Genomic DNA, 25,391 nt, shown 5'->3' with positions numbered 1-25,391 from the left:
TGACGTCGCCTCGAAGAAGGGGGATGTGGTGAAAAAAGGAGAGAAAAGGGGGATTGCCCGAGAGGTCAACTGAGGGTTGCGAGGAGAGGAATTGATCTTTGACTCGTTCATTCTTTGCCCCAAACAGCTTAGCTGATATTGAAGTGCATCTACGGCGCGTTCCGAACACATGGGGTCTTGTCAATGTTGGTTGCCAAGCGAACGTCCCCGGGATCGTGGGTGTAGCTTGCACGAACCAGGCAAGCCAAAATTCGAGTGTTTAATAAGGGTTGCGCCGATTTTGATTTCTTCGACGTCGGCGGGCTGCACCACTGCGGCGGCGGTTCCCGTTGGTGTTGCTCTCGGCAGACGTCGATGTTGCGGGCGATAGTGTGATCTGCTGCTCCTTTTGCAACGCGGTCCCCCACGAGAGTTTGGTGGGCTCGTGGCGTTCCGTTTCTCCTTCGCCCTCGTCAATTTTCTCGGCCACCCGCACTCGCACAAGCATGCGCCCAGACGTATCTTCGGCTGAATACTTCAAAGCCTTGTCTGTCGCTAATTCCGCGGGGCCTCCGCGTCTGGCCATCTCGTCGAGTTTGTGATAGATTTGAACCAAGGTGGAGACTTCTCGAAAGTTGTCGGTGTCACGACGCAATTCGACAAAGACCTGTGGTGGGATGCGAGCGAGAAGCATATCAATCTCGTGCTGCTTGTGTTCAGGCCCTAGGACGTCCAAGTCCTGTACTCCAATAAACCTCGTCAAGCGAGCTAGAAATGCGGAAGTGCTGTTGATGTATCCGAGGTCAGAGATCGAGGCCAGGGAAGCAGGAGTCTCGAACATTAGGCGACCTCTTGCGACTCGGACATCGGCGGCTTCGATTCGCTCGATAATGTCGAACAAGTCCTTCACTGTCTTCAAGTCGGCAAAGTCATTCGTCCTGACCTGCACTCTTTCAGTGAGCTCTGGTGTAAGTCGACCAAGCCACATTTCGATCTTTCTCTCCTCGGGCATCTTGCTGAGATCATAGTCCAGCAGCGTTTCGAGAGCCTGCGCTCTGGTCCTGAAGGCTGTAAAACTGTCATATTCATGCATCCGGGTCGTCCAAAAGACGTTAGCGTGAAGTCGGTGAACATAGTCCCAATGGATTTTCTTTGTGTCCAACGTGATGGCTGCAGAACCTCCTCGACTTTCTAAAGTGGTACTCAGCCCTGATATCTGATTCATCGATGTCTCTCCGCAGCGAAGCGAGTTCTTCTTCACTCGGTCCATCTTCTGGTTCCGTGCAACATCCGCATCCGTAGGTTACATTCATGTCGACGATGGGTTGGACATGGATCAAAAGATCTTCCCAATCGAGTATCTTTTCGAAGTTGTCCGTCCTAACGCGAAGAATGCGGTGTACATCGCCGGGGAGGCGAGCTAGTAGCATATCGAGAGCTTGTTGAGGATCCTGGTTCTCTTCAAAGTACCAGGGTTCACTCTCCGGGATCCGCTGGAAAGTCTTGTAGTACCAGTCATCTGGATGCGGGAAATCGTCCGTAATCTCGGACGGTGGCGAGTCGAAGATTTTTGCAGCCGCTTCCATGCGTTCATCGGCCTTTTCCATTCGTTCGAGAACACCAAAAAGATCCTCCACGGTCTGCAAGTCGCACAGATCGTTGGTACGAACTTGGACGCGCTCTCTGAGTGTGGGTGGGAGACGACCAAGCCACAGATCGAGTTTTCGTCGCTCGCTCAGGCGGCTGAAGTCGTAGTGCAGGCGCCTTTCGGATTTTGTGCTTGAATAGCTCGAAGCTCTCACCTTCTTCGAGACGCAGGTGCCAGTATTCATTGGCCAAGAGATGGTGTTCTGAGGACTGATGCGAGTAGCAGGCCGCCATTGCTGGTTCTTCAAGCTTGGCTGATGCTGGTTGGGATGATAACTGGTGGGTGGCGTGCGATTGAGAAAAGAAAAAAACGAGAATCAGATTTTGAAGCGAAAGAAGATCAACCGAGCGCTTTGACCGGTGCTTGCGCCCTATCCTGAGCTGAGACATCTCGTGCTCGGCATGTAAATCCCTCCACTGGCCATCTGGTCTGAAGCGTTTCACGACTACACACCGCGCTGTCTCCGTTCTCTGCGTCGATTCCGGCGGGCTGCATTGCGCCGATGCGTCGAGTTGAGATTAGCGATGGAACTGTTGCCGATGGGCGGTTCCAAGTTGTATTCCGTTTGCTGTGCTTTCAACTTTTCTAGACGAATTTCTTCTTGTGCTCTCTCGGAAGATTCTGCCTCTAGTTCTTTGATGAATTCTCGGGGCCTTTCATCTGCCTTGGCCAAATTGTCCCGCTCTTTGGCACACACTCTGGCATTGAAGCTTTGCCACTGCTCTGTGGTGTCGAAACAAAGGTCTAACTCAACTTGGTGCTTGAGTTTAGTAACGGCCTCGTCGAATGATGATATATTTCGGAAATTGAAGGTCCTCAAACGAAACATCTCGCGGAGGTTTGGCGGAAAGAAGCTGAGGAACTTGTCGAGTGTAGCTTGGTTGTACTCCGGCGCGTTTTTGAAGAAGCCATCGTGCGCGTCCAGGATTTCCTTGACTTCGTTTTCAAACATCCACATCACGGTTGGGCTTGAAAGGTCGACCTCGGCAGGGACTTTGTAGAAGTCGACAGCATGCTCGATTCTCCAGTCCGTCGATTCCATTCTTGATAGCGTAGTTAATAGATCATCCAGCGAGGTGAGGTTGAACAGATCGCTGGTTCGGGCCCGGACTCTCTCGAGAAGCATCGGTGGAAGGCGTCCAATCCACATATCAATCTTTTGTTGTTCGGAAAGATGGTCGAAGCTGTAGTGCAACATCCTTTCCCAACGCTGTATCTTGTTCTTGAAAAGAGCAAAACTCTCGCCCTCTTTCATGCGCAAGGTCCAAAACTCATTCGCGCGCACATAATGGTAAGAATTGCGGTGGCCGCTTAGGTGTCCGTTGAAAGCCATTGCTGTCTTCCAATTGAGCTGATGACGTGTCGCGTAGGCCTTGAAAGATTGAAAGACGAAGAAAACTTGAAGAGGTGAGGGAGGCGAAACAGGGAAAAAGGTTGAGAAATGGGACGGACTGTACCCTTGCTCCGCTTAGTCATCCATCGAGCTCCGAGGGGTGGTACTACCAGGGAGGAGTCGCGATGATTGGTCAATGGTAGACACCAGGGCGAGCGATTCTTGGAATTGAGAAGTATTACAACAGGGCCTGTCTACTAGGCCTCCTGGCAGGTCCAAGGAGAATGATGTTGACAGAGGAGAGGATTTCCGGTTGGTGGTAGAAAGATTCGTAGATCAATCGAGCGTTTGTTTGTCTTCGAAAAAGCAGACGCAGAACGAAAAAGAGAAGATTGACAAGGCAACGTCGCAAAAAAGATTCACATTTTGACCGCACACGTTGGCTGCGAATTTCAGTCATTCCAGTCCGCTCGACTGGCTCGTGCTCAAGCTCCTTGCTTTGCGCGAAATCTGGCCAGGCATCCTCTTTGATCTTCAATCTTGCCTCCGCTGCCTGCGTCGATTCCTGCGGGCTGCATTGCGGGCTGAGTTGCGGCCTCGTGTAGCATTGAAGCCCGTGTTCAAACTGCCGTTGGGCCCTGGCAACGTTTCCCCTTCGACACCTTGTCTCGCCGGTCGCGCCACGTGCTTTTCAAATGCATTCGCAAACCAATCACGCCCCGCTTGCTCAGCCTCAAACTCCCCAATCAGTCTTTGAGCTTCCTTCTCCCGCTTCATGATTTCTTCGCGTTGTGGCGCAAAAACCTCTTCAATCTCTTGTTGACGACACGCGTAGCCTTCGGGGTCCGTAAAGATTTGATCGTCTTCCTCGGCAATCTGCTCGATTCGTTCGAGGACATCTTTCCAAGTGAATATCCCAGCGAGGTTATTCGCCCTCATCCGGAACTTTCGAAGGGCATCGGGAGGACAGCGGGCAAGCAGCAAGTCAATCGGATCCTGCTGGTGTTGAGGCGCATGCTCAAAAAACCAAGGATGTTCTTGTGAGAACCGGCGAAGGGCGAGGGTGAACCAGAATGGTGTTCTTGTGTCAACGGGTAGAGGCTCCCAGAATTTGGCGGCGTTCTCGACCCGGGAGTCCGCGGCTTCAATCCGAGCAAGCACGGCAAAGAGGTCTTCCACGGATCTAAGGTCAAACAAGTCATTGGTGCGTGCCCGCACCTTTTCAACGAGTTGGGGTGGCAGGCGTCCGATCCACATGTCGATCTTGCGATGCTCTGGGATATGGTTGAAGTTGTATTTCAAAATGCACTCGTAGCGCTGGACCTTTCTTCTGAAGAGATCGAAGCTTTGGCCGTCTTCTAAACGCATATTCCAGAAGTCGTTGGCGCGCAAATAGTGGGCCGGATGTTGCTGTTCTTGTGGCAGTCTGGGAGCGTCCATGGCTAAGTATCGATTCGTCTTTTTCGCGTATTTCGAGGGTCAACGTGGAAGGGCGATCGACGGGCTGTCGCGACAGATTCGTCGTCGTGGCGTTTCCGTAGAAAGGGCAACATTGCATCAACCCAAGGCGGGGACAGTGGAGAGCGGGTAATCAGACGAGACGGAAACCTTCGTAACAAGCAAGCTTTGCTTAGTCATAGGTCTGTCGAAACCTCCGTCCCTCTGCTGCATGCTTTGACAACTCCCATCTTCTTCCCCGTTCTCCTGTCTCGCAGTGTTTCGATGCTCTTTGCCTGTCGTAGCTCCCCATATCTCTCACAGCGATCCGTTCTGTCGGACGTACACATGGCTCGCGCTCACGCTTCAAGTCTTCCTCGCGTTCATCCATTCGAGTGCTCTTGGGCCTGAGTGATATTGTTCTTAAGAAATGACAAAATGCGCGCTGACACCTTTCCTTCCGCGTGCTGTTGGCGACATTTTCTGGAGCGCCAGTGTCCTCGAGACATCATCAGATCACCCGTTGGCAGGTCGCTTATGCGCTGTCGCCCGAATCGAACTTGCGTTTTTTCCGAATTGACGAGCCGCAGCAACCACAGACAGCAGCTTTGTTAGAGTTGGTATCTGGTTTGCGCTCCAACTGGGAGGGCAATGGTGGTTCAAGAGTCCGTAACGCTTCGAATTTTCTATTCCATTGGCTTGATTCGGCGCGTTCTGCCACTCCCGCCTTGAAAGTCTCCAATCGCCTGCGGGCTTTCCAGTCCTCCTCTGCTGTTTTTCCCCGCCACTCTGCGTACTTTTCTTCCATGACAAGTTCCCACAAGTCGGGGATTTGTTCTTCTGATTCTCGCCGGTTACGGAGGTCATTCTCGTACATTTTGCGTATTTCGGGCAACAACTGATCCCAATGTTCTATGTCATGGAAGTTGTGGGAACACTGGCGGACCGTGTCTAGTAGGTTGCGTGGCAAGCGAGAAAGCATCAGGTCGAGTTCGTACTGCTTGGGACAGTTTTCATCCAAGGGCCTCAGGAGGTCACTTCCGGCTTGTGATTCCGGAAATCCTTCTTCGAGTTCGCTCATGTATTCCAGAGTCGTATTGAGATCAATATCCGGTGGTGGAGGCGCCCAGAGATCCGCGGCACTCGCAACTCTGTAGTCGCCATCTTCGATTCTTTGGAGGACCGCAAACAAATCTTCCACGGTCTCAATATCAAGGAGGTCATTTGTCCGGACACGAACTCTTTCAACTAGCTTCGATGGCAGGCGCCCAATCCACATGTCGATCTTCCGCCGTTCGGGGATGCGATCAAATTGCCGTGTGTAGTTCAAGACGCTCTCGTAAGCCTCCACCTTCTTTCTGAAATGGGTCCAGCCTTCGTCCTCTCCCATGCGCATCGCCCAATACTCGTTGGCAAGCAAGAAATGGCGCGAATCTCGATGGTCTGGCGGGTCCGAAAGTGAGACAGACATTGCTCTTTTTCAAACTCTTTTCCTTGAGTCGACGGTACTTCGCAGATCGATCGTGGACTCCGTTGTCTCTGAGTCCTAAGTCCTAAGATCAGGTAGGAACGTCGAAACAGATTCGTCTTTGTATGGTGTCTTCGTGGGCGCAGGAAGAGTCAGGATTCGTCTTTTCAAGGTGGACACATTGGAGGGCGGGATAGGAGACGAGACTGAAACCTTGGTTGCAAGAAAGCTGTGCTTAGTCATAAATCTTTCGAAACTTCATTGCCTCTTTTCATGCCTTGACAACTCCCATGACCTCATCTTCATCTTGTCTTTTAGCGCTCCACCTTTCTTTTGCTTGTCACAGCTGTCCAAGCTGTGATTGATGCCTTCGTCGATTTTCGCGCACTGAAGCGCAGCCGCTCCAAATGTCGATGTTGCTCTTCGAGTTGATGGCGACACATGATGGCGTATTCCAGGGATCGACGAGGCTCTGCTCAAATGTACTGCTTGTGACTTTTCTGCCTCTGAGCCTTCCAAGCTTCGACGCCCAGCTTTTTCCGCAAAGTCATCAGACTCAAGTCGTGCCTCTGGTCCTCGTGCCGCATCTTGAGGCAGTGTTCGACATCAACGTCCCTGTTCGACCGCGGGTTGAGGCAAATTCTGGCGTATTGGAGATCTGGTCGTTGTTGGAGGTTTCTTGTCGTTGGAGGAGCAGAAAGAAGCTGAGGACATCGCCGGAGCTTAGTCATCCACCAAGCTCCCCTGGCCCGTGCACCACCTCCAAACCTCCGCGTCTCCTCCGCAAAAAGTTCCGCAACCAACACCAACGACACACCACACACCCACCGCGCCCAATGCTCCGCCGCTTCACATTCCGCGCCCTCGCGGCACCGAGCCGCAGCTTCAGCACATCCTCTTCACTGGCCCGCCGCCAACGGCGCCCTGTTACTGTCGGTCGAAAAGACGCACCAGAAGTACACAAGCCATCCGCCGCCGCTCCACGGAAAGGCGAAGCAAAAGAAGACAATGACTCGCCAGATGGGCCCATGCAGCTCGACGACTTGGAAAAGATGCTGAACAAGCTGGAACTGGGGCCAGGAGGAGGAGGAGGAGGAGGAGACAACCCACTGGCCGGCCTCGACCTGGGCTCCCTCGCCAACCTCAACCACAACTCCAGCTCCAAATCCAAATCCAAAGGCAAATCCAAAGGCTCATCACAATCCGACGCTCCAATCGGCGACGGGACGCTGCGGCCGCGCGAGTCGGAACTGCCCAACTACCTCGACTCCGCCGACCCGCTGGGGCTCAAGGGCAAAAAGCCGGGCCCGGGCATGTTCGACAACAACATGGACCCCATCTTCGACTTCTACGAGCAGGACATGGGCGACGAAACAGGAAAGACACGACGGCGGGTGACGCACGCGCAGATTGCGGCGGACAAGAAGACGGGAGAGGAGCTGGAGGCCAAGATTGCGCGGCTGGAGCGCGATTTGCGCGAGGCGAAGCGCGACGACCCGTTGCTGAGAATCCAGGAGACGCTCAAGGCCATTGCGCGCGACGAGCTGCTGACGGAGCCGATCCGGCTGCTGGGCGACGCCGACCCGGCCGAGATCAACGCCGCCATGGAGGAGCTGCGCATCTGCGTGCCCGACGCCGTGCGCAACATGGCCGTCAGCGGCGATGAACTCCAGGCGCGCGCCGCGCTCAACGCCGCGCAGCGCCTGCTGCACCTCAACAACGCGCTGCGGCACGCGTTCCTGGCAACCGACGAGGCCAAGCGGCCCGCGGTGCGCGCCGTGCTGTGGAAGGCGTACAAGACGGCCAAGCTGGGGGTGCCGGACGTGCTGGGCGAGATCCCGCCGGCCGCGTGGGACATGCTGTTTTACACGCAGGCGGTGCGGTGGAACCGGCGCCGCGAGGTCAACATGGCCGAGGTGCTGCAGGACATGCGGACGGTGGGCTTGGAGGGGCCGCCCACGCCGCCGCCGGATGGCAAGCCGATTGAGTTGGATGCCGTTGCGCCGTTTAGGGGCGGGCGGAGGAGACGGCCGGGGAGGAGGGCGGCGTAGAGGACGGGGGCTGTCGAGGTCCTGGTCAAGGGGCCAGAGACAGGACATGTCCAAGTCAGAGCGATGGTCAAGTGTGGCCAACAGCTCTTGAAAAGGAGCGGGCCAACTTAACCCAGGCACGTCATTTGGCCTCAGGCTGCCGGCGGACCACAGACGGCGACGGCCAACCAAATGCCACGGCATCACGTCACGGCACGTCCAACAGGGACGAAGCACAAAGCACAAAGCGCAACATGCACAAAAACATGTACAATACAACACGAAGAGGTAAATCCGACACCTCCTAGCTTCAGGGCGGGCCGTACAGAACGCGTCTGACATCTGGATGCGATGAAGAAAGCCAAGAACCTATATACCCACGATAGATGCAGAACAGAACCAAAGAGCTGAGCTGGAATATGCCATGCAATCAATGCAATACCCGCGCCATGCTGTACGTTTCGACGTCTCGTGTCTCGTGTACCAACCTTCCCGTGTCCAATGAATTACGAAAGAGACGTGCGATCCAAACGAAAGAAAGAGGAGCGAAAAATAAAAGGGACAGCTCAAACGAAAACCAAAAAGAAACCCACCACTGCCCGGACATCAACCTCCTCCCCTCATCTACGCCCTCGAAAAGACGCCCCACAGCGCCGTCACGGGCGCCCTGACACCCCATTCCCAAAGCTCCGTCCCGGCATCCGCCCACGACCACCTCTCCTCGCGCCAGCGCCTCGACGCCAGCCGCTCCGCCAACACAAACAGCCCGCCGACCACCTCGGCCGGACCGCCGCCGCACAGCGGGTGCAGGAGGAGGTTGCGCAGCGGGGCGACGAGGTGCGTCTGCAGCGTGCGCGGGAGCGAGTACGTCCCCGCAAGACTGGAAGACGGCTTCAGCGTCGCGGGGAGCAAGTGGCTGCCCGGGTTGGGTTCGGGCAGGGTCTTGCGGTTGGAGGTGCGGCGGGCCCGAGGCGGCGAGCGCGAGACGGTGGTGGATGGCGTGTTTGGTGGTGTGAGGATGGGGGCAGAGAGCGGGGGAAAGGATTTATCGACAATGGCAGGTGCGTCGATTGGGTCGGAGGGCGGCGTCGTCGAGCCGTTGAAGCGCTGGATGCAGCGCTCGACATGGCTGTTGGGGGCCGTCGAGTCGGACTTTGCTCTGGGCGTCGAGCTCGCTGCGTACAGGTAGAGCGTCGTCAGGTTGATGGACAAGTCGACGAGCGAGACGAGAGCAGGGGGCCCGGCGGAGCAGGCCACGGGATAGGCCCGGTAGGCGATTCCCGTGTCGGTGGCGGCCGCTGACAGGACGAAATCAATGGTGAGATGGGTCAGGGGGTGGTCGGGCAGCGCCGCGGCAAAGGATTGCGTGAAGCTGAGGAGCGTCTTTTGGATCGGCGAGCCAGGGGGAACCGCAACTCGAGTGTCGTCCTCGGCCGATGAGACTGGTCGCGAGACCACGAAGCTGACGACTCTGCCGTCCCCGAGTAGGGCGTGGGCCCGGTAAGCGTCTCCGTGGATGAGCTCCCTCAGAATCCAGGGTGACGTCTTGGAAATGTCGAGCTCGGCGACGCAGTTGTACGTCTCATTGATGGTGGGCTTGGGCAGTAGGATCGCTTCCTCTTTGCGAGACTCGAGCCTGGACGCCAGAAATTGCCTGCTTTTACCGCCAGACAATATCCAATGTAGGTCGTGCCGGCTCTTGACCACATACACCTCTGGCGCACGAAAGGCACCTCCAAGTCCTCGCACATGGTCGGCAAAAGCCACCTCGTCGCTGGCTAGCCGCAGCACGTCCTGGTCTGGCGCCACAACCCGGCATTTTATCAACGGCTCCGGCAAGGACGCTTGGTGGTCCAGAACGCGCTTCAACACGGCCAAGTCGGCACCCCAGTCCTCATCGCAGGATATCCAGACGTCTGGCCGCTCATGCAGCACGATGGACAGCAATCGGTGATGGCTGCTCGTGGATCGCATGACGTCGGCATCGGCTTGGCGTTTGGCTAGTGCTGGCGCCGGCAGAGTGTAGAATGTATGCACGGCGCGTGAGATGCGGGCGGACGAGGTGAAGCGAGGGCGCTCGTAGTCGACAGCGACGACGACATGGCCGGCAGCGTAAAATGCTCGAGCGAGGTGGAGAGCGGCGGGCGACGAGAAGCCGGTGATGAGGACCTTGGGTCGCTGTGCGCGACGGGACGAGTCTCGGATGCGGCGCTGGTGTAGTGTCTGGTACGTCTTGACCAGACAGACAGAGAGAAGCGTCCAGGGAAGAAATAAAAGCGGCAGCAGTCGCGGGTCGTGGAGGAGCCTGCGCTCAGCGAGAGTCGTTCGCAGCGGCATGGCTACATGTACGGAGTGAGGAGAGAGGAAGAGGTCATGTTGTACGCAGAGGAAGAGGAATAAGACGAGGACATGGAGAGGGCGCGGCGGCGGCGCTAGTCATAGGACGCCGCGTGGATGGCTGCATGGTGTGGCAGCGTCTGGGGTAGGGCAGACCGGGTGTCATGTCAGGTGCTGAGTGGTGTGAAGAGGTGAGAGTTTGGGGTGGGTGATAGGTAGAGAAGGATGACTAAGGATTGCTGAGTCAGCGACCCTTAGTCAGCATTCAACACCACAGGCCACCATCACCGTCTCCACCTCCACTCTCCACCTCGGCGCCTTTGCGGACTCCAGCCATGCCAATGCCACCCTCTGGCTCCGCCACGGCTGCCATCCGGCCCTTGTCGCGTTGCCCTCTTCCACGACGCGTCCGTCACGCCCACACCCTCAGCCAATTCGACCAGGAATTCAACCATCTCTACACCCGTCAACACCGCAGAGAAGACCATGCCAAAGGACTTCTTCGAGCGACCCGCGCGCGCGACAATGGCCGCATCCTGAGACATTTGCGCAAAGGCACCGCCGAAGACCCCAACTTCTACCGCAGCATTCCTGCCACCACCTTCACCGAGATAGTGCGTCTTTTCAGCGCCGACCGCGAGCTCACGCCAATCACCGACAGCCTGGAGCACACTTGGTGGTTTCCCGACCGCCTCCATCACCTCCGCACAAAAGCATATCAGAATGCATTTGCCGAACACCTCAGGGGCCTGGTCGACAGGCGCGTGGATGCGGGCAAGCAGCTCTCCCCGCTGGACCTCAAGCTGCTCTTGCGTAGTGCTGGCATGGCCAACCACGTGGCCCTCGCGACCGCCTCGGTCAATGAAATGAAAAGACATGGCTACCACGTCGACGTCGAATGCTTCAACTCGGTCATGCGCGCCATTCTCTACAACCGTCGCGGCGGCTCCCGCATGATTGGTTTCACCGTCAACCGTCTGTGGTACCAGAGCCGCGCCATGGGCAAGTTGGATTGGGCTCCGCCACCAGGACAATACGTGGCAAGGATCAGGAACGTGTACAAAATCATGCTCGAGGCAGGAGGAGTCGCCAACCAAGAGACCATCATTCTCCTCATGATTGCCTACGCACGCGATGCGCAAACGAACAAGATCGCACGTCTACTGAATGCCGTTTGGGACGTCGACATTGACGCAGTCTTGCAAGGCGGACAACCTCCACAACCAAAACCCATGGAACCAGGATCCCCGCTCATGCCGACAGAGGAGCTTCTTTTGGCCATTGTCGAGGCCTATGGCACCAACAGCCAGACCTTGACGGCGCTGGCCCTCGTCGACTATTTGTCTAGTTCGTACAAAATCCCCATCTCCCGCCGCGTGTGGGACGCCCTGCTCGTCCAAGTCTACGTCCAATCCAATCCGATCCAAGGTCGACAAATAAACAAGTCTATGCACGAAAATCCCCGCTTGTCCCTAGATGCCCCAGTGAGGCTCTTTGGCACAATGTGCGCCGAGCCCTACAAGATGACGCCCAACATGATTTCGTACTACTTTGTCATCAAACGAGCAACCCAAGCCTTTAGGTGGATCAAGGCGATTGACTTGATACGGGAGGCGGCAAAGCTGTATGATCAATCAGCTGTCGAGGTTTTGGAGGCGAGGCGCGGCATCGAGAGAGCAAAGATGAGGCTCGCCGAGGGTGGCGTACCATCCGCTCCCCTGTCAGAGCTCGCCCAACGCCGTGAGACCAAACTGCTCGAGTTCCGGCGCAGCCGCGTCATGATCGAGTCTCTCTGCCACATGTTTATCAAAGGGGGTATCGTGCCCGGAGCCTTTCACGTGCTTGATGAAGCAGACGAAGCTGCCTGCACGGATCCACAGGGCTACGCAGAAGACCACCCCAAAGGCGGCTATGTCGTGCAGCCGTCATGGAGTTTTGTTGGCCTGCCTGACTTCATCAAGGAATTTGCCCACGTCCTGCCGCCAGAAGTGTCGTATAGAACCCGAACGGGCTTTGTCCGGCTGCAAGTTGACGAGGACTCGACCGTCCAGCAACTGCCGGCCAAGCCAGGCGAACTCCCCCAAACAACTCCCCTGAACAACGACATGACGCGCCAGATTGTACATCGCAAGGGGTTCAATAAGGAGCTGGCCGAGTATGAGATGCAGCTCACAGGAGGTTACGCATACAACCCACACCGGGTGTTGCATAGACTAATCCATTACGAGGACCCCCCGGATGTTTCGCTGCAGGACATCCGCCACGGCGTGCACGCGCCGTGAAGACCGCAAGATACCCATTTGCAGCGCTTACTTTGAATTCAAGTTTTGCTCCTTCTTGCCGTGTCTTGGCCGTCGCGTGCTCGTTGTCTGCCAAGTATCATTCACCTCCGTACATGTCCTTTGTCTGATGTCAGCGGCTTCGTCTCGGCATCGACGCCGTTGCGAGTGCTCCTCTAGGAATCGCGACAAGCGACCGTTGCACAGTCTACGGTTCAAGTGCCTGTCAATCCCCCGCTGACGTGCAGTGCCGCGTCGAAACTCGTTGCCGTTTGCTGGGCTGATGTCCACACACCGAGCGGCATTGACTTTGATACCTGACAGAGGCTGAGGCCCGCAGAGCCGCAAGAAGCGAATCCCGGGTCGAATTTGGGTTTGAGTTAAGGTGTACGAGCTAATTTTTTGATCAAAAGGGATCATCCCCTGGAGAAAAGACAACCACCTTGGACGAACACCAAGCCAGAAACACCCTCCACAGTCTTGTCGGCCATGGCGCGGGCGCAGGCCAAGGTCTACGACGCGGGAGCGCTACCAGATGCAGCGGATGCATGACGATGTAAGCCGTTACGCCAGCGCCCGCCCGCGCCCCAGGCGTCCTCCTGGTCGTATCTTGCTGCGGCCGTTGTCTTCTTGTATATCTCCGTCTCTGCTCCCACACTCGCTTCAAGTCATGTACATGTTCTCTTTGCCGTTTCTTTGCAGCTTCTCGCCATGAGCCGGTAACCTTGGCCGCCAATTGTGCCTCCTGCAAGGTGGTTCTCCCTTTTCCGATCCCCCGGCGCAAACCGCCACCGTCGCGTAAACATTGCGCTGAGACTTGCACAGCTCAAGACCACTCAACAACACGCGCTGACGCGCTCGGCCGGCGCAATGGCGTTTCTGCGCCAGACATGGACTCTGACCAAGAAGAACCTCAAGGTCGTCCTTGTCAGGCAGTTTCTGTCGACTCTGATTCGCGCGTTTCTCATGCCAATCATTTTTGTATGTACCAGACAGGCAGTAGCTCTTGCGCATGCTGATTAGACCAGATGTTCTTCATTTCATATGCCAAAAACTTTTTTATCCCGCCCTCGGAGTACGGAATCGGCGCGGCCCGTCCCGTCAGGTCCTTTACCAACGCCCTCGACGCTGCGCAAGGAGGTCGCAACACGGTCGTCTTTGTCAACAATGGTCATACGGGAGGTGATATCGAAAGAGTCATAACAAGCTTGTCGGATGTGGTGCGCGGGGCTGGCAAGACGGCCCAGGTGGTGCAGGACGACGTGGATCTCTTGACGGCTTGCCGCAGCTCTCTGCGCGGAGTCTCGGCCTGCTATGGCGCTGCAAGCTTCCACTCGTCTCCAACAGAGGGCTCTGGCGGAGCTTGGAACTACACTCTGAGGGCCGATGGCGCGTTCGAGGAGCGAGTCTATGTCAGCCGGGCGGACAATGACCCTCAAATCTACATTTTGCCTTTTCAGCATGCCATCGACACCACCATTGCCCAGTTGAATGGCACCTCGACTTCTGATGTTGTCAACGAGATTCCGTACACGGACGAGACGGAGCAGCAGCGCAATGACAGGATTCGCCACTTGTACATGACGACGTTGATCAACATACTGGGGCTGGCCTTTTTCATCGGCATCGTTGGCATCACGTACCAATTGACTGGCCTCATGGCGGCGGAGCGGGAACTGGGCATCTCGCAGCTCATCGAGGCCATGACGCCCAACAGCAAGGCATGGCACACGCAAGCGGCGCGCCTCATGGCGAACCACCTCGCTTTCGACATCATCTACCTGCCGGGCTGGATCATCATGGGCCTCATTGTGCGCGCGATTGTGTTTCCCTCGACCAGCTACGCCATTCCCGTCATCCTGCATCTTCTTACTGGCCTCGCACTTTCGAGCTTTTCCATCATGGGCGCCGCCCTCTTCCGCCGGGCGCAGCTTTCTGGCATTTCCGTCGTCCTGGTCGCCATCGTTTTGGCCATCGTAGCGCAAGTTACAAAAGCCAAGTCCTCCGCCGCGGTGGCCATTCTCAGTCTGCTTTTTACGCCAATGAATTACACTTATTTCATAATCTATAATGCACGATTCGAGCGGGCGGACCAAGCAGTCAATCTAGTCAAGGGCGCGCCGCCCAGAGAAGGCATCTCCTGGCAACTCCCTGGCATCGTTCTGTGGATCTTTCTCGTTGTCCAAATATTCGTCTTTCCCGTCATTGGAGCCTGGATTGAGCGCTCACTGTATGGCACCGCCTCCAAGTCGCGGAAAATGACTCTTGAATCTTCGACCGACCCGCCCGAGTCTGTCCGCCTGACTGAATTCTCCAAGCACTGGATGCCGAGTTGGTGGCACCGGAACGTGGCCTGCAAATTTGGTGTTTCTCCAAAGGAGACTGTCATTGCCGTCAACAAGCTCACGCTACGCGCGCTCAGGGGCAACATCATGGTGCTGCTTGGCGCAAACGGGTCCGGCAAAAGTACCACGCTCGACTCCATCTCCGGCCTCAACACCATTACCAGCGGTTCCATAGAGATTGACGGCACGGGAGGGCTTGGACTGTGTCCGCAAAAGAATGTGCTCTGGGACGACCTTACTGTGTTTGAGCACGTCAAAATTTTCAACGAGCTCAAGGCCGCGACTGCCGACTCCAAGACGCAGATTGAGGATCTCGTCAGGCGATGCGACCTCCTTCCCAAGCTCAAGGCCAAGAGCAAGACGCTGTCTGGAGGCCAGAAGCGAAAGCTCCAGCTCGCAATGATGTTTACTGGCGGCAGCAGGGTATGCTGTGTCGACGAGGTGAGCTCTGGCATCGACCCCCTGAGCCGCCGCAAGATTTGGGACATCCTGTTGGCGGAGCGAGGCGCCCGAACTATGCTCTTGACGACGCATTTCCTTGACGAAGCCGACTTTTTGTCCGACTACATTGTCGTCTTGTCCAAGGGCAACCTCAAGGCAGAGGGCTCCGCTGTCGAGCTGAAGCACAGACTTGGCGGCGGATACCGGATCATCCTTGACAATTCGATTGTGCGAGACCAACCCAAGGCCCTCGACGGCATTCCACATCAGGTTCTGTTTGATCAGACGGTGTATCAGGTTGCCGATTCGGCGCAGGCGGCGGAGCTGACGGCCAAGCTAGAGGACGAGGGCCTCTCGCAATACCAGGTCAACGGGCCAACGATTGAAGATGTGTTTCTCCGGCTTGCAGAAGAAGTCGAAGTCGCGCCAGACAACGACGACAACCACCCGGAGCCTGTCAAGGCGGGCCAAAATGCCTCTTCGCACGTCGCCGTTTCGGAGCAGTCGTCGGCCATGGAGGCCAAGCAAGAAGCCGAACCCATCGCCTTGTCCAAGGGCCGCAGCACAAGCTTCTTCGAGCAGACCTACGTCCTCTTCCACAAGCGCATGCTCATTCTCGCCAACAACTGGATGCCGTATGCCGCCGCCGTGTTGATTCCCATCATCGCCGCTGGTCTGACGACGCTGTTTTTGCACGGCTTCACGGGCGCGTCTTGTGACCCTGGTGCTTCTGCCAGCAATCCCACCACCGTCAGTCTGGCGCTGGACGTCTTTTCCGGGGACGACATTCTCATACCCGTCGGTCCGTCAAGCAGGGTGTCTGTCGATACCATTTCGAAATCGTTCCCCCTGACTGCTCGCGACCTGCATTTTGTCGAGAGCAGCGGCGAGTTTACATCGTACATCCAGATCAATTTTGGCAACGCGACACCCGGTGGCTTCTTCCTCGACTCCACTCCGACCATGGCATACATTGCAAACGGTGGTGTATACTACGCGCTCATGACGCAGAATCTGCTCGACAATGTCCTCTACAACACGACGATTCAGACGCAGTTCCAGAGCTTCGCAGTCCCCTTTTCGCCCAACGCCGGCGACACACTGCAGCTCATTCTGTACTTTGGCCTGGCTATGTGCGCGTATACTGGCTTCTTTGCTTTGTATCCCACGGTTGAGCGCGTCAACAAGGTGCGAGCCCTGCACTATAGCAACGGCATCCGCGCCGCCCCGCTGTGGGTTGCGTATGTGCTCTTCGACTTTTGCTTTGTGCTGCTCATTTCAGCCGTCGTCACCATCATCTACGTTGGCGTGTCTGGCGTCTGGTATGCCCCTGGCTACCTCTTTGTCGTCTTTTTCCTCTACGGCTTCACGTCCATCCTCCTCGCCTACGTCGTGTCGCTCTTTGTGACGTCGCAGCTCGCCGCTTTTGCTTTCATGGCGGGTGGCCAGGCGGCCTTTTTCCTCATCTACTTTGTCGCGTACATGTGCATCCTGACCTACATAGCGCCCGCCGATATTGACCGCGACGTTACGCTCGCTCACTTTACGATTGCCTTGATCACCCCGGCGGGCAATCTGCTCCGCGCCCTGCTGCTCTCCCTCAACGAATTCTCCCTTCTTTGCGACGGCGATGCTGTGCGCTCCTACCCGGGCGACCTCATGGCCTACGGCGGCCCAATCCTGTACCTCATCTGCCAGGCGCCCGTCCTCTTCATCTTCCTCGTCTGGTGGGACAGCGGCTACAAGCCGACCATCCTCACCCGCAACTCATACAAGCCGCCCGACTCGGAGCAAACATCGCACATGGACCCCGACGTGCTGGCCGAAGCGCGCCGCACCGAGCAGTCCGACGACCGCCTGCGCGTCGTCCACCTCACCAAGCGCTTCTCGCGGCGCAAGCCGCCGGCCGTCCGCGACGTGACCTTCGGCGTGCCGACTGGACAAACATTTGCGCTGCTGGGCCCCAACGGCGCCGGCAAGAGCACCACCATCTCGCTCATCCGCGGCGACTTGCACCCCACCGCCGGCGACGCCTTCATCTCCTCGCACAGCATATCGCGGCACCGCGCCGCGGCCCGGCTACGCCTAGGCGTGTGTCCGCAATTCGACGCCGTCGACACGCTCACCGTAACCCAGCACCTCACCTTCTACGCGCGCGCCCGCGGCATCCCCTCCTCCAGCGTGGCCGCCAACGTATCCGCCGCCATCGCCGCCGTCGGCCTACCCCCTGACATGGCAAACCGGCCTGCCCCCGCCCTGTCAGGGGGCAACCGGCGCAAACTCTCCCTCGCCGTCGCCCTGACCGCCGACCCGGACGTGCTCCTCCTCGACGAGCCCTCCTCCGGCATGGACGCCGCCGCCAAACGCGCCATGTGGCGGGCGCTGCGCGCGCCAGGCGTCGCCGCCCGCCGCGCCGTCCTGCTGACCACGCACTCGATGGAGGAGGCGGAGGCGGTGGCGGGCCGCGGCCGCGTTGGCGTCGTTAGTGGTGAGGTGCTCGGTGTTGGCAGTATTGAGCAGCTGCGGAGGCGCTGGGGCCGCGCTTGGGTCGTGGGTGTCAGTCTGGCGGATGAAGACGACGACTCCTCGGATGCCGACAGCAGCATCATTGATGCTGGTACACCGGTCCCCGCGTCCCGTGCCCAACGCACGCAGCGCGTGCGCGACTGGATCGCGGCTGCCATCCCGTCTGCACAGCTGGACTCGCGGGTTGGTGTCGGCGGCGGCGTGCGGTTTGTCGTGCCCATTGTCGACGATAAAGTCGACGACGATGGACAGCGCCCTGGCGGGCTGAGCATCGCGCGCCTGTTCAACCTCCTCGAGACGAGGGGACGTCGCGAGGCGGGCATCGGCTTGTATAGCGTTGGCCGCACGACGCTGGATGAGGTGTTTGTGGCCATGGTGCAGGCGCATGATGTGGCGGAGGAGGGGGAGGGGGAGGGCAGGAAGGGGTAGACGGGGGGTCTGAGGTGGAGATGTGGGCTTGATTGGGATGGTCTCCGTGTCATTGACATGGGGGGTTTCTCCTGCTTACCTACCTACCTGCCACCAGTCGGCCGCGAACGGTCCAGTCCAGTCCTCTGTCATCCTCATTAGTCCCTAGTATTCCTCACTCCTTGACGATTTACGAACGCCATTCCTTTCTAGCATCTAGCATTGCATCAAGCATCATCATCATTAGCTGGAATTAATTCCGCTTTTACACTGTCTGTTGCATTTGGAAGTGTGTGTCTGTCTGTCTGTTTGTCTGGTCACAGAGCTGCTTTGAGTCGCCACGCGGCAGGATGTTTTTGGTTTGGGCGTTTTGTGCGGCATGGCGCGCGCGGTTTTTGCGGTTGGGGATGGCTTGGCTTTGCATGGCATGGCGCGGTTTTTGGGGTGTGGCTAGCCACGCGTAGGGTCTCCAGATCGAGGCTTAGTAGTAGCAAGAGTCGTGGCACACGTATGTAGCTACGACTGCTCCCTATAACCCAACAAAAAGAAAGGCCTTGGTGAATTCCAACATTCAATGCATAAGACGCCTGAATGCTCTCTAGACGCACGCACGCCTCTATGAGATGGAGATTTTCAATGCGTCTGTGGTCGCTCATTTGCATACATACTCTTTGATCACTTGGCTTAGTTTCTTGCCTGTGTGTGCCGCCACGACTTTTGCTGCCAGGCCTCGGATGGAGGGAGTATCAACGGCAACTGGAAGACTGCATCAGCGGGTGTGCGTGGATGCTCCCTTCACACCCACACCTCGACTTGACTTTACTTGAGAATTTATGATACAAGGTTAAATTGCTACGTTTCCATTTCGATTTGATCTGCTACTATCTGTGTCTGTGTTTGTCACTTGGGGAGGTGGCGTTTACAGTGCAGTGCTTGACTACCTTAGTCTTACCCATCATTAAGCTTAACGGTGGACTCTGCAAAGACTGCATCGTGGTTGCCCGGATTATGTTCACGCGCGGCTCCTTACGCCGCCAATCAAAGTCATGCCCTTCCCTCCGGCAAGCAGTCTTTTGTGCACATGCCAGCTGCTTGCTGTGTCATTTGGCGCGCTGGTACATATGGAGGAAGGGAGGACGTGGCGTTTGAGAATGCGTTCGCGGAATGTAGACTTGAGGATGACTTGAGGGTGACTTGAGAAAGTAGTGAATCTCAATGGGAAATCTAAACCTGGTCCTTAAGACAAGCAGTCCTAAACAAGTGGCTCATTGTGCGGTATGCCATGATTAGCTACTCCGTGCTTTGTAGTAGCATGAGACAGCGTGGGCTCTGTGGGAGCTTCTTGATGAGGAAAAAATCCTTATAGATCGAGGCCTCGCAAAGGCATCATCTACAAAGATAATCTGGTGTTCCGCAGCCCGATGCTACCTGGTTCGTGGTACTTTGATCGGAGTTGAGGCGCTCGAAACTAAGTCCCGCTATTCTTCTACCACTGTCTATTAACTGGATCATTTGTCTGCAATGCCCGGGGAATTTGTGACATAAAATGGATGAGCAAAAGCTGAGAGCGGGCGTAAGCCGGATGGCGTGCGCATGCTGTCGCGTTGCTCTTTCCTTTGCTTCCTACAAAACCTGGTCGACCCCTTTTCCGACCCCTTTTTCTCCGCCAGATGGCATTCTCCGGCAACCCTTGAGCATTTGAGGAAGCCAAACAGCTGCCAGTAGCTTGGAATCTGCTCCCCACAAGAGGTTGTGTTGAGTACATATCTCAATTAAGCAAATTACTCATCATCAAGCCGCGTTGGTGGTTTAGTGGTAAAATTGATCGTTGCCATTAGGATCCACAGCTTCAACACGAAGAAGCTTACGATTCCAAGCTCGATCAGCCCCGGGTTCGATTCCCGGCCGACGCATTACGTTTTGAAGCCTATTGGGACGTTGTGGATGCATCGTGGGTTGATGTTTTGGTCAGGGGGTGGCCTGGGAGGCGTGGTGGTGGAGCGCGGGCGTGACGGGCCGAAAGCGGGCAAGCGAGCCCTGGCTGAAGAACTTTTGCTGTTTCTGACCATCGTTGGCTTTCAGTATCATCGGAGAATGTCCTTTCGAAAGTAAAGTACAGCGGAGTGTACCTAGGGGTTGTTAACCCAGGGCGAAAAGGTGCATTGGGGCTGCGAACGAGAATTTCGCGAATGGGGGCTGACGTAAACCGATTGCGGACGAGTACTTCGACCCATCTGGAAGCTAATGACGTTCGAAAAAGGCATTGCCAACCCCAGGATCTGTAGAATTGTAAATATTAGTTGCTTGAAGAAGTGAAGGCGGAATAGTCCCGGGCATTGTGACCTCCTATCGCTCCGTCCTTTTGCGCCAACTCCAAGCACTCCGACCCTCAGTGCATTGGAGACCCTCGAATCTATGTACAGAAGCAAAACGGTCGACCACAGCGAACTTGATTGCTAGTTGAGGTTGGGGTCACGCAGTGTTAGCAGCATGCGCTCCCGCATCAGTACCACCTCCTTCCGCATCCAGCCTTGTGCAACACGCAGCGCGTTGCAAAAGCAAAAGAGTAAACGGCGCATGAAGAATCCACCACCGGACAGAGCCGCAAATGCTGCAAATACTCAGCCTGGTTGCAGAACCGGCCCGTGGCTGCAGTCAATGGGGTTGCAGCCGTGACACGGGGCAAGCCTCGTGCCGCAGCGCCAGCAGCAGAAAGCTTCACGTGCGCCCTTCTGTGGTACCGGGAGCGGCTGCGAGCATCAGGTTCTTTGTGTATGGACAATGGATTGCAGGGCCTGAACAAAGTCTGGGGGTGTGTGGAAGTTTGTCTCGCTTTTTCCCCGCAGTTTCGGACGCGAGCGACAATGGGAAGCAGGGGTTCCTCAGTTTTGCCACTCTGATTTTGGAGCTGCTGGGTTCTTCTGGCGCTCTGAGACAAGGCGAGCTCTGGACTTGCGGTGTGGCCTTTGTTGCCGCAACAGAACATTGGGTGTACCGCAGCATTGCTGCCTGGAGCTCGCGCAGAATCATATTTGCCTTTGTATCATTGTGCAAATGCAATGCATGTCATCCCACAACATGAGCCTCCAAGCATTCATTGACTGCGTGCCATCAGTGAAGAAACATCAATCATTTGCTGCGGTAATTGACTGTAAACACCAAGGAGAAATCATGATCCTCATTATGCTTCATCATTGCGTCTTCGTCCACGCCGCACCCTCGTGCTCGCGGTCCTCCGTGATGGCGCCCAGATTCACTGGCGGACCCTCACTGCCACTGCGACTCCTCGCACTCAAGCTGCGGCTGAGGACACTTGCACTTGGACGCCGTGTCTGAGGCTGTTGTGTTTGCGCCTGCGCCGACTGCTTACCACTGGCGTCAGCTTCAGGGGCAGCACCTGATCGAGATGCGCCGTCGCCATCAATCCCTGGGTTACTCCCGCCACTTCCCTCTTGTGGTTCGTTGCCTCTTTCAGTTGACACGTTGGACGGCGCCTCTGAGCCGCCGACGCCAGAAGGCGTGGAGAAGGGGTGGTCTGCGAAAATGCTTCCCAGAGTACCAGTGCCCGCGTCGGAAAAGACGGACAGCGACACAAACGAGCGATCCGATACACGTCGTTCATTCATCGTATACGGGCTGGGTGCCGACACGGTCGACTGGCCAGACGTCCTGCGGTCGCCAGGCTCTGGCCTTTCCTGTCGCTGATTCTCCGCGAGGACGTGGCGCTCTGCTGCCTCGGCGGAGCTGGGCGACGGGAGCGACGGCGTCGGCATAGGCGATGGGCCCTGAGAATTAGGGTCCAGGCTGTTTGCTTCCATTTCAAAGACATTGACGGGCTTGGCCTCACCGTCCCCTTCGACTGTCGTGTGCGGGTCGATGGAGGAGCTGCTCGTCCGCGCGTTGCCGCCAACTGCTCCAGGGGCAAGGCCGTTCGCCGGGTAGGACGTGTCGCCTTCAACTTCGGGGATGATGCGCTTGGGTTGGTACATTTCGTAGACGCCCGTAGTGTTGGCGTCCAGTTCATTGCCCAGCGGTCCCTTTTCTTCGCCCTCCGGTGGTACGACGTATCCGGGGTCTTGGGGTGGCTCGTAGCCTCGCTCGCTGCCGCTCCATGGGTTGCGAAAGGGGAAGAGAGATGCGATGCGCGAGCTTGCGCGGGATCGGCCGCCGGCGATGGAGGCTTCGGAAGTGTGGGCGCCAATGTACGAGGGAGGTGCTGATTTGGATGAGAGGCGGCGATGGTTGCGCTGACGGCGGCGGTACAGTTGAAGGAAAATGCATGCGAGGATCAGTCCGCCAATTATGCCGCCGACGATGGCACCTGCCAGCGCTCCCTTGGAGAGGCTACTGGATCCTCCTTCATTGGACGCGTCTACGGGATGAATTGGTCGGAGGTCTTTTGTGTAGACCAAGTCATCTGGCCAATGGACCGGAGATATGTTGAACTTTTTGCGCTCGTAGTCTGCAATGAGGTACGCTTCTTGCAAGAATACGCGTCCGAGCGTGGACATAGTACTATCGGCCTTGGTCTTCAACGGAAAGTACCAAGACCAGCCCTTGAGTGTTGGATCGATTTCGGCAAGAGACACATTCAGGATGAATGCGGCAATGGGAAATACGAATTTCACTGCGGCGCCACTGTTCGACGTCGAAGTCTCTCGGAGGACGAAGGTCATGTTTTCAATGGAAGTACTGAGCCTGTCCTTATCATCCTGGCTCATGAGGTATAGACCAACAGTGTCGTTCAAAGTCAGATTCAACTTGTCAGCGAAGCTCTGGCAGAGGTCCGAGGTAAAGTAAAGGTACGGGAGTGTCGAGTCGAGAACAACCTTCAAATTTGAATCGGTAAGTATGGTGAGCTCGTTGGTGTCAGTCGTGATGGACGCCAAAGTCATCGCGAAATCTTGGGCAGGATCATCGGTTAAGCTTCCCTGTATGGAGGAGGTGGTGTTGTCGATGCGAGAGTTGTCATAGCCTCCGAGAGTAAGGCTGCCATAAGCAGCGATCGATTCTTGATTTCATTAGCCGCTTATAGATCCACCGTAGGATCCATTCCATGGCCACAGGTAAAATATTGCACAAAGGAAAAAAGGAAAACTTACTGTATTTTGCTCCAGCAGTATAACCCCAGGAAAGACTGGGAATCTGGCGATCCCTTTTCAGGCATTCCAAAAGACTTGGATGCTTATTTGAGGGGTCTGAGACTGAATTCTTGGTGGGGTTCAACGGCAGCAGCCCTACCCAGTAGTCAATCTGGGCAATGTTGAGAATTGTCGGCGAGTTTGCGTGGATCGTCCCAGGAGTGTCCGGGAAAGAGACGCTGTCTGAGTACAAATATCCCTGAATCTGAGGCTCCTGAAAACCAGAAAATGACTCCAAGAAAGTGCCCCCAAGAGGAAGAGCACCTGTAGAGTTTGGGTTGTAGAAGTTGCCCCGCGAGTTTTCGCAATCATCCGGGCTATCTCCGCCGCAACCCACGGGGTTGATCGCCACAATCCAGCTGAAAGATGTTGACGGAAGTACTCGGATGCTTTGGGCTGAGCCAGTCGTCGAGTTTCCAATGGCGAGTTGGAAAGAGGACCTGCATCGTCAGCCCCAACTCATTGAAGACTGCATGAAATAATACCACCAGTGATCCGGCCCGTCGAATAATTGAGTCTCTCTAGGTAATTCAGCGTAAGGCTCAATGTATCGCTCCAAGGGACTCACTTGATGGGAATTGGAAGAATCGTTGGTTCGTTCATATCGCGAGACTCGATGACTGGTCCATACCTTCGCTGAGTGGGATTTGAGAAGGAAAGGAGTCCCAAGATTGATCCAATCTTTGCCACAATCATTTTTCAATGCTAAACCGCTCGTTTAATCCGAGCTCTGGAATTTCTGTGAATCGATTTTGAAATCTGAGGCTCTAGCATGCAAGTAAGCAACACTGCAAAGGAAGGATGGAAAGACATTCGTCGGTCGCAGAAACGACCTGGTCAAAGAAGGGGAGCGCAATGGCTGAATGATATGCCCCAACGTATGACTGGGGCCAAAATGCAGCCTTTCGAAAGCTTATCTGCTGAAGGACCTTTGACTTTCGCCGGGTTTCCCTGTCGTACCGGAACCGGAACGATGCCCTGGTGTTTTCCTCTTTCCCTTTTGCTCGACGAATGAGCACGTGGAGGTGCTCGATGCAGCTCAGACGGACCGCACTTCCCCGTCTTGATATCCACGTTCGATCCAGACTTTTGCGTGTCAAAACAGATGGTTGGCCACGTAGTGAGGTAGAAATGCAACCATCCGTTTGGTGAACCGGCAGCTGACGATGGGTACGCTTGTGGAATGTTGACAGCGATTGAAGCGGTCTAGGTTTGTTACATCTGACGCCAATCAGACCATGTTGCCACTAGTCGACCTTCCTCTAACTCTCTGGTTTGCCGAATAATCCGCTTTGAACCGATGGCTTGATCTCGGTCGGCCTCCTCACTGTCGCACAGTAGCAGCTTGTGCGGTTTGTTGCCTCGACATTCTGTGCAGAAAGCCACCGCGACGGCGCATCGGGTCGCATCAGCTCAATATTGTTCAAGGACATTGAGCCACTCGTGAGGCTGATCAATCATAGAGCAGACTTCATAAGTCGAAGGCGGGCATGGGCGAGATACACAAGAGCCGAGGGTTGTAACAATGCAGTCTCGCGGGTCGCGCAAAATGCTACGTGCCTGCGCAGCTTATTTATTGCCTCTTCTTTCCGAGTCCATGGAAGGCGCTCTTGCCAAATTTTGACATCGTTCTGCCATCACTCGTTTTCAACGGCGGCTCTTTTTTGGCCCACAGAATGAGGGCGATCATTTTTGAGTTGCTTGCGGCAAGCTTGCAGCTTGTTTGTGTCAGTGCGATCAAGACTGTCCATGGCTACACAAGCGGGTACACGGGTAAGTAAAGCCACACCCAGCCTTGCCAGACCTACGACGGCGAGGAATTTTTGCAGTCGTTGACTGTCTCCAGAAATCACCATCACCACCACAATTTCCACCACATCCACTGTGACAGATTGCACCACGCTACCCGGATATGGATCAGGTCCAGGATACGGCTCGGATGAAATTTCAACCTCAACAATGCATGTTTCCGGAATGCCAGCTATCAGACCACGAGGAGTCCAGACCGTCGCTTTTGAG

At 56.1% G+C, this 25,391-nt stretch overlaps 9 protein-coding genes and 1 non-coding gene across 10 annotated transcripts; 4 read left to right on the top strand and 6 right to left on the bottom strand.

Moving 5' to 3' along the window:
* Window positions 1-114: 114 nt before the first annotated feature.
* BKA78DRAFT_67008 (uncharacterized protein) lies at window positions 115-1,363 on the bottom strand. The gene has a single exon (XM_066893560.1). The coding sequence runs from the start codon at window positions 1,247-1,249 to the stop codon at window positions 260-262; it is 990 nt and encodes a 329-aa protein (XP_066738339.1). The 5' UTR covers window positions 1,250-1,363; the 3' UTR covers window positions 115-259.
* Window positions 1,364-2,072: 709 nt separating this feature from the next.
* BKA78DRAFT_357958 (uncharacterized protein) lies at window positions 2,073-2,960 on the bottom strand (the record flags this gene model as incomplete). Its single annotated transcript, XM_066892332.1, has 1 exon — window positions 2,073-2,960. One exon carries the CDS (start codon window positions 2,958-2,960, stop codon window positions 2,073-2,075), a length of 888 nt encoding a protein of 295 aa, XP_066738338.1.
* A 267-nt stretch (window positions 2,961-3,227) lies between these two features.
* BKA78DRAFT_66988 (uncharacterized protein) lies at window positions 3,228-4,666 on the bottom strand. The gene has a single exon (XM_066893559.1). The coding sequence runs from the start codon at window positions 4,398-4,400 to the stop codon at window positions 3,495-3,497; it is 906 nt and encodes a 301-aa protein (XP_066738337.1). The 5' UTR covers window positions 4,401-4,666; the 3' UTR covers window positions 3,228-3,494.
* A 266-nt stretch (window positions 4,667-4,932) lies between these two features.
* Window positions 4,933-5,868, bottom strand: BKA78DRAFT_300816 (uncharacterized protein; the record flags this gene model as incomplete). Its single annotated transcript, XM_066887299.1, has 1 exon — window positions 4,933-5,868. The coding sequence occupies one exon, from the start codon at window positions 5,866-5,868 to the stop codon at window positions 4,933-4,935; it is 936 nt and encodes a 311-aa protein (XP_066738336.1).
* Window positions 5,869-6,070: 202 nt separating this feature from the next.
* BKA78DRAFT_66986 (uncharacterized protein) lies at window positions 6,071-8,217 on the top strand. Its single transcript, XM_066893558.1, has one exon. It carries the CDS (start codon window positions 6,273-6,275, stop codon window positions 7,914-7,916), a length of 1,644 nt encoding a protein of 547 aa, XP_066738335.1. The 5' UTR covers window positions 6,071-6,272; the 3' UTR covers window positions 7,917-8,217.
* Window positions 8,218-8,519: 302 nt separating this feature from the next.
* On the bottom strand, window positions 8,520-10,232 carry BKA78DRAFT_300814 (uncharacterized protein; the record flags this gene model as incomplete). Its single annotated transcript, XM_066887298.1, has 1 exon — window positions 8,520-10,232. One exon carries the CDS (start codon window positions 10,230-10,232, stop codon window positions 8,520-8,522), a length of 1,713 nt encoding a protein of 570 aa, XP_066738334.1.
* Window positions 10,233-10,549: 317 nt separating this feature from the next.
* BKA78DRAFT_66970 (mitochondrial ATPase expression-domain-containing protein) lies at window positions 10,550-12,528 on the top strand. Its single transcript, XM_066893557.1, has one exon. The coding sequence runs from the start codon at window positions 10,568-10,570 to the stop codon at window positions 12,512-12,514; it is 1,947 nt and encodes a 648-aa protein (XP_066738333.1). The 5' UTR covers window positions 10,550-10,567; the 3' UTR covers window positions 12,515-12,528.
* An 853-nt stretch (window positions 12,529-13,381) lies between these two features.
* BKA78DRAFT_357952 (nod factor export ATP-binding protein I) lies at window positions 13,382-18,252 on the top strand (the record flags this gene model as incomplete). Its single annotated transcript, XM_066892331.1, has 2 exons — window positions 13,382-13,492; window positions 13,540-18,252. The coding sequence occupies 2 exons, from the start codon at window positions 13,382-13,384 to the stop codon at window positions 18,250-18,252; spliced, it is 4,824 nt and encodes a 1,607-aa protein (XP_066738332.1).
* Window positions 18,253-20,029: 1,777 nt separating this feature from the next.
* BKA78DRAFT_t189 lies at window positions 20,030-20,144 on the top strand. The gene has a single exon. It is a non-coding gene; the product is annotated as a tRNA-Gly (tRNA).
* A 1,278-nt stretch (window positions 20,145-21,422) lies between these two features.
* Window positions 21,423-24,068, bottom strand: BKA78DRAFT_300811 (aspartic peptidase domain-containing protein; the record flags this gene model as incomplete). The annotated part of the gene is made up of 3 exons (XM_066887297.1): window positions 21,423-23,242; window positions 23,334-23,812; window positions 23,941-24,068. The coding sequence occupies 3 exons, from the start codon at window positions 24,066-24,068 to the stop codon at window positions 21,423-21,425; spliced, it is 2,427 nt and encodes an 808-aa protein (XP_066738331.1).
* Between the last annotated feature and the right edge of the window lie 1,323 nt (window positions 24,069-25,391).

The sequence above is a fragment of the Phyllosticta capitalensis genome (genome assembly GCF_038381095.1).
Source record: "Phyllosticta capitalensis strain CBS 128856 chromosome Unknown BKA78scaffold_14, whole genome shotgun sequence".
In the NCBI taxonomy this organism is placed as follows: domain Eukaryota; kingdom Fungi; phylum Ascomycota; class Dothideomycetes; order Botryosphaeriales; family Phyllostictaceae; genus Phyllosticta; species Phyllosticta capitalensis.
Note: the sequence above shows the minus strand (reverse complement) of the source record. Positions and strands in the feature narration are given on the sequence as shown.